At 40.5% G+C, this 14670-nt stretch overlaps 1 protein-coding gene across 1 annotated transcript; it reads right to left on the bottom strand.

The window, feature by feature from the left end:
* Positions 1-5613: 5613 nt before the first annotated feature.
* LOC124863214 (actin-related protein 2/3 complex subunit 1A-A-like) lies at positions 5614-14170 on the bottom strand. The gene is made up of 8 exons (XM_047357510.1): positions 14014-14170; positions 13553-13775; positions 10799-10906; positions 10366-10572; positions 10176-10251; positions 8848-9038; positions 7985-8075; positions 5614-5735 (listed from the first exon to the last, which is right to left on the bottom strand). Exons 1-8 carry the CDS (start codon positions 14150-14152, stop codon positions 5730-5732), a joined length of 1041 nt encoding a protein of 346 aa, XP_047213466.1. The 5' UTR covers positions 14153-14170; the 3' UTR covers positions 5614-5729.
* Between the last annotated feature and the right edge of the window lie 500 nt (positions 14171-14670).

Raw genomic sequence — 14670 nt, 5'->3', positions numbered from 1 at the left:
CCCGCCTTTCTAAAGATCTCTCCTTCGGAGAATTTGTGTCAGCCTTTGGTATTTTCAGGGACGTCATTTGCTCTGTGTTTCCAGACAGAAGAACTGAACTAGACACATATTTAGCTCTCATCACCGACATACACCTGAAATACGGCCTTTCCCTTTTTTTTTATCAATTTCATAAAATGTTTTCTTCAAAAGCAGCTACTGTTCTAGCTCAATCAGAAATTCGCTTGAACTGGTCAATTCTAGATACAGAAATTCAAATTATGCTCACCCAGGCTTCTTCATGTTTTTCCTGTGGTTCGGTTGGTCACCAAAGCTCTCTCTGTCCCGCTCTCGTTTTCTCCTCCAGTTTGTCTTCTCATCCTCACCCTCTCCCTTCCTCAGTCCCTCCAAATCAAGATCGCCAGGGAGAAATATTGAGGTTTTTAACAACACTCCTATCAGTAATAACTTTATTGAAGGCTTTTGTTCATTTCAGACATGTTCTTTCCTTCATATTTGCAGCTTCTGCAAGGATGCACACCCAAGTCTGTTTGTCCCCGTCGCTCATCTCTCAGCAGAACCGTCGAGGTCGCAGACGTTAATATCCCGTCATCTTTCCACCCCTGTCATTATTCCCGAACTCGTTGCTCTTCTTCAGTCTCACCTAGATCATCCTTTTGTTATTTCCTTATCACTGGTCTTTCTCAAGGGTTTTTCATTGACGTACCTCTTCTGCCCCCTTCCTCATTCATTTGCATTAACCTCCAGTCCGCTTTCCGTGAGCCAGAAATAGTAGCTCAGCTTCTGGAAAAAGAGGTTTCTAAAGGATATATGATAGGTCCTTTTAAGTCTCCTCCATTTTCTTCATTTCGCATTAGCCCTTTAAGTATAGCTACTAAATATTCTGGGGAAAAAGTGCCTCATCATTGATCTTTCAGCACTTCACTCAGGCCCCCATTTCAGCATCAACTCTATCATTCCCAAGCCCCCTTTTTCCCAGTATTATGCTACGGTGATCATGCTATTTCACTCATAAAAGCAACCTGGCTAGCAAAAGCCGACATCACAGATGCTTTTAAAATCATGCCGGTTCATCCCTCTCAATGGCACCTCCTTAGTGTCAAATGGGGCTGTCGTTTCTTCTTTGCAGTTAGGCTCACTTTCGGCTGCAAAAGTAGCCCCTGCCTCTTTAATAAGCTGTCTGAAGCCCTGTGCTGGATCCTTCTAAACATTTGCAAGCTCCCTTCTGTCCTCCACCTCCTGGACGATTTCCTCCTCATCAATCCCCCCTCCCATCGCCCTGGCCCCTCTCTCCCAAAGCTTATTCAGCTGTTTCACCAAGTTGGTGTCCCCCTTGCCGGGGAAAAAACAGAAGGCCCGGTTAAAAAATTTGAGTTTCTTGGCATCTCCATAGACACTGACGCCATAGTCGCCTCTCTGCCTGAAGATAAGCTGTCCCGCATTCGTGAAGTTTCCCAGTCTTTTCTCTCTTCCTCTGTCGTTTCCAAGCGTCAACTTCTGTCCCTCCTCGGCCATCTGAATTTCGCTATGCTATATTATTCCCCAAGGACATTCTTTCATTTCTCGTTTACTGGATCTGGCTAATTCCGTTCCTTCCCTTCTAGATCCAGTCTATTTAGACGAAGGTTGCCGCTCCGACTTGGCTTTCTGGTCCGCTCTTTTCCGAAAATGGAACGGCATTTCCTTTTCTATGATGACGTCATCTCATCTCTAGACTCTTTCCAGTTCTACACGGACGCTGCGCCGTTCGTGGGTTTTGGGGTTATTTTCAAGGCGCATGGTTTGCTGGCATACGGCCACCATCTTTCCCTCAATCTGAATCATCAGCATTTTACGAAATCATTCCCATCTCCATTGCTTGTTGCGTTTGGGGCAATCTTTGGAAACGAGACGTATAGCCGTTTTTTGTGACAATTCAGCAGTAGTAGACGCGATTAATAAAGGTCGCTCCTCATCTAAATCCATCATGCCTTTTCTGTGCCGTATTACATGGCAAGCTGCCATTCACAACTTTATTATTACTGCTCGTCACATTCCTGGCCATCATAACTCAGCAGCTGATGCTCTCTCTAGTTCCAAATTTCAGGTTTTCCGTTGCCTCTGCCCATCTGCCAATCCTCATCCAACTCCGATACCACCTCTCGAAGACCTGAAACTCAACCAAATTCATCTATTTTTCCTTTGCTCCAATCTGCTAAAATTTATTGCAATTCAAGTCTAGCTCCATCCACGCGCAGGCCCTATTTATTTTTTTTTTTTTGCCTGGCTAACTTTCTCAAAATTCTGTACAGCCCATAATACTCCTATCTTCCCCGTGCTCATCCCTACTGTTCTAGCATTCATAACCTATTGCTTTGACCATCGCCATTTTAGCCTCCCTTATATTAAGAGCTTATTAGCCAGAATTAATTTCTTCTCAAAAAGCCTCTTTTGTTTGTTCTTAAATGACACAAACTCTTCCCATTTAGTTTACCCCTCTTCCTCACACCTGAAGGCATCACCATGACTGCTCTCTGGTTCCTCAGTTATCTGAGACAAAGCTTAGCTTCATGTAAACTTCCCCCAAATCAATTCTCAGGTCATTCTTTTCGCATCGGTCTTGCTACTACTGCAGCCTCCCACAGAGTTTCAACATCTCTCCAGAGACTAGGTCGCTGGTCGTCTGCAGCATTTGCTTCCTGCATTTGTCCCAACCTACAATCTGTTTTATCCACACAATGATCCATTAGCTATTAGGTAAGAGCTCCCTCATCAACTGGTGGTGGTCGGCCTCTATTCAAATCTCTTAATTTAAATCTCTTTATAACATGACTCCTTCATCATCTCAGGTTTTCATCCTCCAACCACTCAGTTCCGATTGCTCCATTCTCTCACTTCCATCTTAGATGCTGCATCCTTTTGCATCCTGCCAGGTATTTGCTCTTCATTTATTCAATTTCTTTAAGTTCATTAAACCACACCAAGGCTACTTCAAGTAAAGTAAACTCATCTTTATCTCCACCGTTAGCAGGCGCATTCATGCATGCTTTAATAAGCATCTCAATTTAGACGGTTATGCTTTACTATATCCGCCATTGCTAGGCGTATCCATTCATGCCTTGACAGGCATTTCCATTTTGATAGTTCCGTTTTTATTATTTTCAGCCATAAGCAGGCGCTTTCATGTATGCCTTTGCCAGCATTCCTATTAAGATGGTTTGGTTTCTCTATCTCCGCCATTTCCAGGCGCTTTCATCATGCAGGCATTTCCATTTAGATAGTTAGGCTTTCACGATCTCCGCCATTGGCCTGCGCATTCATTCATGCCTTTACAGGCATATCTGTTTAGTTAGTTAGGCTTCTCTACCTTCACCATCTCCAGGCACTTTTATTCATGCCTTAACAGGGATCTCAATCTAGTTGGTTGGGCTTCTCTATCTCCGCCATCTCCAGGCGCTTCAATCATGCCTTGACAGACATCTCATTTAGATGGTTAGGCTTTTCTATCTCCACCATCTTCAGGTGCTTTTAATCATGCTATGGCAGGCATTCCCATTTAGATGGTTAAGCGTCATGATCTCTGCCATTGGCAGGTGCTTTCGATCATGCCTTTACAAGCATCTCTACTTAGTAGGTAGGCATTCCTATGTAGATAATTAAGCTTACCTACATTGGCAGGCTCGTTCCATCATACCTCGGCAGGCATCTCATTTAGTTATCATACTCATCTGCCTGTCAGACAACTCCTCTCTAGGCCTTGTCAGGCAACCTTTATATGGTTTAACTATCTTCATCCTAGGATTGAGCACCTCATCCTGCTCGTGATTTCAAGAGTTCATAACTCCCTCTCTCAGCTCGGCCTCAACTTTTGGGGGAAGACATACCTAATCCTAAATTGCTCTAACTAGCTCTCTTCATCCTCAGAGCATACGTATTCCTCCAGGGTCCGAGCGTCAAACAGATATTTTTATTTATAAACCTGCTAATGATAATTTTGTTGTTTTGCTCCTTTGTGAGTCTTTCCAGGTTGAAATAAAAACTGTTTACCAATTAAAATAACTAAACTGTGTAAACTGACTTATAACTAGAAACGTAATGGAATGTATGCAATGGATTTTTATACTGTCTGTATGATTGAATTGCATTCACTATATACAGTGGTTGGACAATGAAACTGAAACACCTGTCATTTTAGTGTGGGAGGTTTCATGGCTAAATTGGACCAGCCTGGTAGCCAGTCTTCCTGGATTGCACATTGCACCAGTAAGAGCAGAGTGTGAAGGTTCAATTAGCAGGGTAAGAGCACAGTTTTGCTCAAAATATTGAAATGCACACAACATTATGGGTGACATACCAGAGTTCAAAAGAGGACAAATTGTTGGTGCACGTCTTGCTGGCACAACTGTGACCAACACAGCCAGTCATTGTGATGTATCAAGAGCCACGGTATCCAGGGTAATGTCAGGATACCACCAAGAAGGACGAACCACATCCAACAGGATTAACTGTGGACGCAAGAGGAAGCTGTCTGAAAGGGATGTCCGGGTGCTAACCCGGATTGTATCCAAAAAAACATAAAACCACGGCTGCCCAAATCACGGCAGAATTAAATGTGCACCTCAACTCTCCTGTTTCCACCAGAACTGTCCGTCGGGAGCTCCACAGGGTCAATATACACGGCCGGGCTGCTATAGCCAAACCTTTGGTCACTCATACCAATGCCAAACGTCGGTTTCAATGGTGCAAAGAGGGCAAATCTTGGGCTGTGGACAATGTGAAACATGTATTGTTCTCTGATGAGTCTTTACTGTTTTCCCCACATCCGGGAGAGTTACGGTGTGGAGAAGCCCCAAAGAAGCGTACCACCCAGACTGTTGCATGCCCAGAGTGAAGCGTGGGGGTGGATCAGTGATGGTTTGGGCCGCCATATCATGGCATTCCCTTGGCCCAATACTTGTGATAGATGGGCGCGTCACTGCCAAGGACTACCGAACCATTCTTGAGGACCATATGCATCCAATGGTTCAAACATTGTATCCTGAAGGCGGTGCCGTGTATCAGGATGACAATGCACCAATACACACAGCAAGACTGTTGAAAGATTGGTTTGATGAACATGAAAGTGAAGTTGAACATCTCCCATGGCCTGCACAGTCACCAGATCTAAATATTATTGAGCCATTTGGGGTGTTTTGGAGGAGCGAGTCAGGAAACGTTTTCCTCCACCAGTATCACGTAGTGACCTGGCCACTATCCTGCAAGAAGAATGGCTTAAAATCTCTCTGACCACTGTGCAGGACTTGTATATGTCATTCCCAAGACGAATTGATGTTGTATTGGCCGCAAAAGGAGACCCTACACCATACTAATAAATTATTGTGGTCTAAAACCAGGTGTTTCAGTTTCATTGTCCAACCCCTGTATTTCTGTATACGAATGGAACCTTTTTGTAAAGTAACTTGATGACATGTTGTGAATTAGCACTATATTAATAAACTGATTTGAATAAAAGAACATGTTGAACATACGGTATGCAGCTCAGAAGGAATAATGTGTCCATGGAATAAGCATACAATTTAAAATGAGAAGAAGGCTTTATTTACTGGTCTCTTAATTCATATAAAAACAAAGCTGTCCTGGTGTTTTCCAGTTCTTCAAAGCAACAACAATGAACAAGCAGATGGTCTGTTTGTAGGAAATAATCTATTTGGTTTTGTTGATGCTTCAGAAATAATGAAAGCTGTGTTGATTCAGTGCTGCAAAAAAAGAAAGAAAACATGTTAAGTTAACCTAAAACATTACTCTAACAAGATGCTTTTTAAATGATAATAATAAAAATAATAACAAGCATTAATTACTATTATTGGCAATGTTATTATCAACAGCAATAATAATAATAAGAAGCGGGAAAGGATGAAGAATTTTGTAAGCATAATAAACCAAATGTGACAAAGTGTGTGAGAATACCATTTCCCCAGAGAGTTTATTCTATTATAATTTTAATCTTTATTATTTAGTCTGCAAACATTTACTATCACCCAGTTTTTATTTAGAAAAAACTGTTGTAACCTGATTAAGTCAATTCTAGGTTTTTTATTTCCCTTATTTTTATATTTGTTGTGTGAGGTAATGGCTACACTCTAAAAGTTGTTTGTCTGTTGCTGGTATGAAGTAGCATCAATAAGTTGATTATTGTAATGTTTAGTCTTACCCTTTCTATGGAATATTCAGTTGGAAACTATTTTGTTGGAATAGCTTGAAAGTACAGTGATTTGCGAAAGTACTCGGCCACCTTGAACTGGTCAACCTCTTGCCACATTTCAGGCTTCAAACATAAAGATATAAAATTCTAATTTCTTGTGAAGAATCAACAACAAGTAGGACACAATCGAAAAGTGGAATGAAATTTATTGGATGTGTCAAACATTTTTAACAAATAAAAAACTGAAAAGTAGGCCATGCAAATATCCCAAGACCCGGCCATCCCTTTAAACTTTCACCTAGAACAAGGAGAAGACTGATCAGAGATGCAGCCAAGAGGCCCATGATCACTATGGATGAACTGCAGAGATCTACAGCTGAGGTGGGACAGTCTGTCCATAGGACAACAATCAGTCGTACACTGCACAAATCTGGCCTTTATGGAAGAGTGGCAAGAAGAAAGCCATTTCTCAAAGATATCCATAAAAAGTCTAATTTAAAGTTTGCCACAAGCCACCTGGGAGACACACCAAACATGTGGAAGAAGGTGCTCTGGTCAGATGAAACCAAAATCGAACTGTTTGGCCACAATGCAAAACGATATGTTTGGCGTAAAAGCAACACAGCTCATCACCCTGAACACACCATCCCCATTGGACAACAATCAGTCGTACACTGCACAAATCAAATACAGGACCATTCTGGAAGAAAACCTGTTGGAGTCTGCAAGAGACTTGAGACTGGGACGGAGATTTATTTTCCAACAAGACAATGATCTAAAAAATAAAGCCAAATCTACAATGGAATGGTTCACAAATAAACGTATCCAGGTGTTGGAATGGCCAAGTCAAAGTCCAGACCTGAATCCAATCGTGAATCTGTGGAAAGAGCTGAAGACTGCTGTTCATGAACGCTCTCCATCCAACCTCACTGAGCTCGAGCTGTTTTGCAAGGAAGAATGGGCAAGAATTTCAGTCTCTCAATGTGCAAAACTGATAGAGACAAACCCCAAGCGACTTGCAGCTGTAATTGCAGCAAAGGGTGGCGCTACAAAGTATTAACGCAAGGGGGTCGAATAATATTGCACGCCCCACTTTTCAGTTTTTTATTTGTTAAAAAAGTTTGACACATCCAATAAATTTCATTCCACTTCACAATTGTGTCCCACTTGTTGCTGATTCTTCACAAAACATTTGAATTTTATATCTTTATGTTTGAAGCCTGAAATGTGGCAAGAGGTTGACCAGTTCAAGGGGGCGAGTACTTTCGCAAGGCACTGTATTTAAACAACAGGATACAGTTGTTCAGGAGGAAAGAACCATGTCAGGGTAACTGAGTGCACTTGATGCTAATTTCAGTTTCTTTAAGTTCAGTTAGGTTTATTAACATAGTTAATAGGTTTTGAATTTTTGTAAAAATAAATGTGTCACACTTTTTGTTAAGTAAACCACCTGCTACACTGGACAACATCTGTCTACTGCCCTTCTTCAGCCACTTTGGCCAGGCTGTCCTACACAAACATTAATTACTATTAATATTATCATTTCTGTAAATACTACTATAATAAAAATCATAGCATTAATAATAATAACAATAAGAATAATTGGCCTTAGTTTAATCTTTTTTCTTTGTATCATTATTTTAAATTTGGAAAATAAACCTTACATTTAAAGTGTTGAAATAATAAAGTTAATAATTTGTGGCAATTTTAACCAAGAGTGTTTTTAAAAACATATCTGCCATTTGATTTTCTAAATGAAATCCTCTATGCACAGCTGCATTAAGACATAGTTGACATGTGTACCTTAAAGTCCCAGATTACCATGGCTCCATCCAGACCTACACTGCTGTAGCTCTCCACTTTGGCTTCCACCCCTGATACAATACACAGCTGCCTGCAGAACAAAGCATATTACAGTTGTAAGAAATGCCTTCAACCATCGAGCCAGTTTTACCTTCCCACAGTGACAGCATGTTGAGACTCTAAAAGAAGGGAAATGTTTAGAGAGGAATTCAAAATGTCAACAGTTGAAGAAGGGAAGAACTGCTCCTGAGGTTCTTCCTCATCCACAACCGTGCACGCACACATGTGGCTTGACCGTCCACTCTTTCAAAAGACTGACATGGAATACTTGATGGTTCTTCGGATGGTCTGTTTAGCTGCGTTTCAGATGAAGACACTAAGCTACTACTGCCATTAGATCTTTACGTTTCTTTAACTTAGAAAGTAGTCCTGGGTCAGTGTTTCTCCTTTTTTGTGTGTATACTATATATTCTCAAACATCCAATCATTCAAGGCAGATGGCCGCTCACACTGAGCCAGTTTCTGGTTTTGCTGGAGGTTTTTCTTGTTAAGAGGAAGTTTTACTTTCCCGTTCCTAGATGCTGGCCCAGAAGGAGTTAATGCTGCAGGTCTGTGACTCAATGATTTCCTTAGAAAGAAAACTTCATTACCAATTGAATTATTAAAGTGAACTTGAGGGCATTGTTTGATAGCGAGGATTACATTGCAATATATGTAACTGAGTCTGAATCTGTTTGTATGATTGGGTTTGACTCTTATTGTAAAGTGCTGTTAGACAACATTTTATGTAAATTGTGCTAGATAAATAAACTGAATTGAATTAAATCTACAAAATATAAAAGGATTAAAAATAAAGTTTGTACATTATGCTGTTCTGATGAAGAGCTTCTACTTCGTTGCTGTCCTCCTCAGTGGCCTTCTTGTCCAAGTTGCGGAAGTGCTGCATGGCTGACAAACTGCCTTTGGATGTCTGCTTTGGGACATCCAGCTTCTTCACAAACTCCAGGGCACCTGGACCTCTATAGGAGAACTGGTAGGGGCAACAACCGTGGCCCTGACATGGACAGAGGACATTAAACCGCATCAAGGACAAAGTCACCAGTTAAAATATGTTTGTGTAGATGAGGCATTTTTTTAAGGGTTTTGCTGATCAGGGAGAAATCACTGGAAATGGGTTCGACAAATATTGTAATAGAAGTCCTACAACCATGTACGGTGCCACAATTCAATAAATAAGTAAGCTATGGAATGATTACCTATGTGCATAATTTATTAATTAAAATTAGATGCAATAACATGGATACTTTTTAAAATAGGTTAACTAAATGTTAATAATAAATAAAAACCAATATATTTTATTTGAAAGAAACAATAATAATTATGTCAATGCTCATTTTTCAAGGTAATGTGTTTTAAAACATCCTGAATTGATCTTATCCATCAGCCTTACCAATAAAAGTTAGAGGGCAGAGCTATTGCTGCTTAGCTCAGTTTAATTGGTTTGAAGTAGACATGCTTTGCAGGGTAAACCAATCAGCTGTTGGGTTGTGTTTGATGTCCTGCGCTGACAGTTTAAATAATTTTATTATTTGGCTCTAATTCACAAGAACTTAAAGGCACTAAAATACTTCTAAACAGTTTAAACAGTTAATTCATGAATGAAAGTTATTTCATTATGTATTTCATAAATTGACACATTACAATATCATAAGTAATAACATTTAACTATTTATTAATGCATTTGTTTATTTACACTTTTGTTCTAACTCATGTCATATATAAATAATTTTATAATGAACTATTTATTGGTTACATTGTAACACTTTTGACACTCCACACTTAAAGTCACCAGATTTATTTTTATGTGTTGGCGGTAAGCAGAAGGCTGCTGATTCTCTAGGTGTGAATTTTCTAATTTTTTACTTAGATTCTTTGTTGACTCATGAAATCAACATCTTATATTTGTAATCCTGTTTGCTCAGAGAGGCTCTTGAAGCCTTTGTTCAATAATATTCCTCCTTATCCCCTGAATTATCTGTTGTTTTAATTCTTAGAGGCTTTCGAGAAATATTCTTCACCTGTCTGCCTTTTTTCTTTTTGAATATATCCAATGTTAATATACATTTTTGCAGAATACATTTTGGAATTAAATACTCAGCACACACACAAACAGTGAACATGTATTATTTACCGCAGCAACAATCTCCGTAGGGCTGACAAAAAGGACGCTCAGCAGCGGCAGAAGCTCTGTGGTCAGCTGGGTTACCCTGAGTTGAAGGTAGGAATACGCTATACTGTAAGATGCAACAATAAGATAGCACGAAGACTGCATGATTTAACTCTCATTTGTCTTTTAGCATAGACATAGCAACTGTACTCACTCCTTCCCCTGTGCAGCATCAATCACAGTGATGCTGCTGTTGTGGGCCACCCAGGCCAACTGGTCCCCACTAGCGGAGAAGGAGACGCTGTGCACCCACCCACCACAGTCTTTATGCTCCAGCAGCAACTCCCCAAAAGGCATCTTGGCCCCCCAAGGTGTGGGGCCGGGCTTGTCCTCGATGTCCTTGATGTAGGCTGAGAAAACTCTGAGAAGCACAGAGAGCATCTGAACTCACCGAGACTGACTTTTATGATTTGTAGCTGTGCTTCCAGCTTTAACCGCTACACTGTTTTGATTTGATTTAATGAAAACTATTTTCTGCCACAACCTTGGGTTTTAATAAAAGCAAGAAAATGTTTAACAATGGCACAAAAACCCATGAAGGTTTTAGGTTCCTAGCTGATCTAAAGAAGGTTAGAGTCTGGCCTTACCTACAGTGAAGATCTGCAGAGCCAGCTGCCAGCAGGACGTTGTTGGGATGCCAGTCCAGACTCAGAACTGTGGAACGGATGGACTTCTTAATGTGCTTGCTCAGCCACCTGAGACAGATAAAACTCCGTGTCTGATCTGCTCAAAATTCTCAACAATCTGCTTGTCAAATAAGGTTGACACGATGATATAAGAATAAATCTTTTCCACATTTGGTCCAGTACCAACCACAAACGTCAATGTATTATATCCCAATTTAATAAGGCCAATCATGCAATAAGATTCTGTCTTGAGATGTTGAGAAAATCTATCCTGGCACATATAGGCAAGCAGCTTTTCTATATGGTATCCCCGATATGCCAGACAGGACACGTTAAAAAAAGATTACACAGAGCTCTGTTCAATCCATCCTCTTCCCATGTTCGGAAGATGGACCAAATACAAGAATGCCAAGACATGGCCATCTACCTAGACCGGGGGTCTGCAACGTTTACAATCCAAAGAGCCATTTTGCCCTCAGTCCAGCTAAATAAAATAAATTTAGAGTCGCAAACATTACATGACTTTTAGAAAAAACACAACTTAAATTCTGCAATAAATATGTACTATAAGAAAACTGTTGTCTGTTTTGTAGAACCCCAGTTTTATTTCTATTTTTGTGTTTTAATATGAAGAAAAAGTAAAACCTTCACAAAAGAAGATACATTTTCTTCTATGGGGTGTTACATTTCTGCAGTTTTTTTGTAGTTTTTTTCATTTCTAGTAAATAGTGTTGTTTTTTATGCGCAAACAAACATACATTCGTACATTTTTTTAATTACCCTACTAAGTAGCATATTTCTTTTAATATGATGTGGTTTGGACAATGAAACTGAAACACCTGTAATTTTAGTTTGGGAGTGTTATGGCTAAATGGACCAGCCTGTAGCCAGGTCTTCATTGATTGCACATTGCACCAGTAAGAGCCGAGGTGAAGGTTCAATTAGCAGGGTAAGAGCACAGTTTTGCTCAAAATATTGAAATGCACACAACATTATGGGTGACATACCAGAGTTCAAAAGAGGACAAATTGTTGGTGCACGTCTTGCTAGTGCATCTGTGACCAAGACAGCAAGTCATTGTGATGTATCAAGAGCCACGGTATCCAGGGTAATGTCAGGATACCACCAAGAAGGATGAACCACATCCAACAGGATTAACTGTGGACGCAAGAGGAAGCTGTCTGAAAGGGATGTTCGGGTGCTAACCCAGATTGTATCCAAAAAACATAAAACCACGGCTGCCCAAATCACGGCAGAATTAAATGTGCACCTCAACTCTCCTGTTTCCACCAGAACTGTCCGTCGGGAGCTCCACAGGGTCAATATACACGGCCGGGCTGCTATAGCCAAACCTTTGGTCACTCATGCCAAAGCCAAACGTTGGTTTCAATGGTGCAAGGAGCGCAAATCTTGGGCTGTGGACAATATGAAACATGTATTGTTCTCTGATGAGTCCACCCTTACTGTTTTCCCCACATCCGGAAGAGTTGCAGTGTGGAGAAGCCCCCAAGAAGCGTACACCCAGACTGTTGCATGTCCAGAGTGAAGCATGGGGGGGTGGATCAGTGATGGTTTGGGCTGCCATATCATGGCATTCCCTTGGCCCAATACTGTGCTAGATGGGCGCGTCACATGCCAAGGACTACCGAACCATTCTTGAGGGACCATGTGCATCCAATGGTTCAACACATTGTATCCTGAAGGCGTGCCGTGAATCAGGATGACAATGCACCAATACACACAGCAAGAATGGTGAAAGATTGGTTTGATGAACATGAAAGTGAAGTTGAACATCTCCCATGGCCTGCACAGTCACCAGATCTAAATATTATTGAGCCACTTTGGGGTCTTTTGGAGGAACGAGTCAGGAAACGTTTCCTCCACCAGCATCACGTAGTGACCTGGCCACTATCCTGGTCAAGAAGAATGGCTTAAAATCCTCTGACACTGTGCAGGACTTGTATATGTCATTCCCAGACGAATTGACGCTGTATTGGCCGCAAAAGGAGGCCCTACACCATACTAATAATTATTGTGGTCTAAAACCAGGTGTCTCAGTTTCATTGTCCAACCCCTGTACATTGTAATGGTAAATCAAAGCATATTTATGTGTTAGGATGATCCAGTCAAAGTCCAGTCCTACAACTGAGAATATGTGGCAAGACTTGGTTGTCAGAGCTGCTATCCTTCTAATCTGGCTGAGTTAAATTTTTTGTAAAGTATGGATAAAAATCTTTGCCTGTAGATGTTCAAAGCTGGTAGAGATATTCTTTAAAAGACCTGCTGCTGGATCTAACGAAAAAGCTGGCTCTACAAAGTATTGAATAAATAAAAATGCACTCCACATTTTCAGGTTTGTAAAGAAAATTAAACCTATGTAACATTTTCTGTTTGCTTTACAATTATATACTACTTTGTGTTGGTCAATCCTATGAAATTTTAATAAAACTAATGTTTGTGTTGAACTTCACAAAATGTGGACAGGTTCAGTGGGCATGAATACTTTTGTATGCCTCAATAGAATAATTATTAAACATTATAATTGAATCTAATCAGAACTTTCTAAGCTTGATCCGTGTTAGTATGAAATGCAGATAAGGGAACAATTTAATGGACTTTTTCTCTTGATGTCCTCAAGTTAGCAGTTCTTCATTCAGGACTGGTTACTCTTGGCAGTTTCTGCGGAGTCATCATTTTAATCCTAATCTTGCTCACCAGTCATTCTCCTTCTCAAAGTAGCAGACAGAGATAAGCCGAGCTCCACTGCCCAGAGCAAACTTGTTCTCCTGTGGGGACCATTTCACACAGGTGGCTGCACGGTTGATGCGCACCAGGACCAGTGTGGGCTTCCACACACCATCTTTTAGTGTCCACACATAGGCATTCCGATCAGAGGCACAGGTCACAATACGGTTGGACACCGGTGCCCAATCAATACCTGTGGACAGCAGATCCTTCTGTCAGCAAAAGCAGTTAACTTTAAGTCTTAACTATTTTATCATTTGGGAATAAAACGATGTAATATCCATTAACACAGTTTTCCTTAGGTAGAGGTTCTAATAAAGTAAACCTGTTCTTTTTTTACATGTACAGTAGGGTCCACATTTTGTACTGGGACATTTGTAAACAAGTGAAAACCAGTGAAATCCAGTACTTCTCAGCTGGAGCTACAGTACCTGTGATTTGTCCACTGTGCTCAGTCAGCTCGTGGATCTTAACCCAGTCTTCGCCTTTCTTCTCATAGATGTTTACCACAGTGTTGTTAGGACTCACAGCAATTTCTGCAAGCAAGTATGTGTCATGTAATGTTATCATAATGGCAAAAAGAACACAATCTATGAAATGTATTAAAGCCAGTCAGTTGAGGTGAAATTTCAGTATTTGTCCAAAATAACTCTGCTTGCTGCAGTGAAGGTGTGATGCTCATACAGGATTTTTATTCTTTTTTTACCATTTCCGATTGGCACATGTGTGCCATGAGGTTTTGTACCTCTGCGTTACTTTATGTTTGCACACAATTCACTGATATTTTCATTTATATCTCTTTATGCATCATGGCTTACTCTTGTTGGATCTTGTTGAAAGTATTAGCAGGTTATGGAATAACCTGAGTAACCAGTGGCTGTAAGGAATAACTTTTGTTCATTCTGGTACACTTCAGCAAACATAACACTTGGTTGATTACCATCACTCAGTTTAATAGTGAATCACTTTAAAGGGAACAAAGGATCCTGGCTCTCTGGTTCTCAGTGCAATGATGAGAAACAAAATTTTAAAGTCCAGTAATATGTTCAAAGTCCTGAAAAGTAAACTACAGTGCCTTGCGAAAGTAC

The sequence above is a fragment of the Girardinichthys multiradiatus genome, chromosome X (genome assembly GCF_021462225.1).
Source record: "Girardinichthys multiradiatus isolate DD_20200921_A chromosome X, DD_fGirMul_XY1, whole genome shotgun sequence".
Taxonomy (NCBI): Eukaryota; Metazoa; Chordata; class Actinopteri; order Cyprinodontiformes; family Goodeidae; genus Girardinichthys; species Girardinichthys multiradiatus.
This window is presented reverse-complemented; position numbering and strand designations above follow the sequence as displayed.

Excerpts from the sequence above, each read along its gene's own strand:
- LOC124863214 (XM_047357510.1), bottom strand. The coding sequence starts at position 14,152 with ATGATAACATTACATGACACATACTTGCTTGCAGAAATTGCTGTGAGT. Across the intron at positions 10,573-10,798 it reads TCTGCAGATCTTCACTGTAG|AGTTTTCTCAGCCTACATCA; the intron begins GTAAGGCCAGAC and ends TGTGCTTCTCAG. Across the intron at positions 8,076-8,847 it reads CTTCATCAGAACAGCATAAT|GCAGCTGTGTATTGTATCAG; the intron begins GTACAAACTTTA and ends TTTGTTCTGCAG.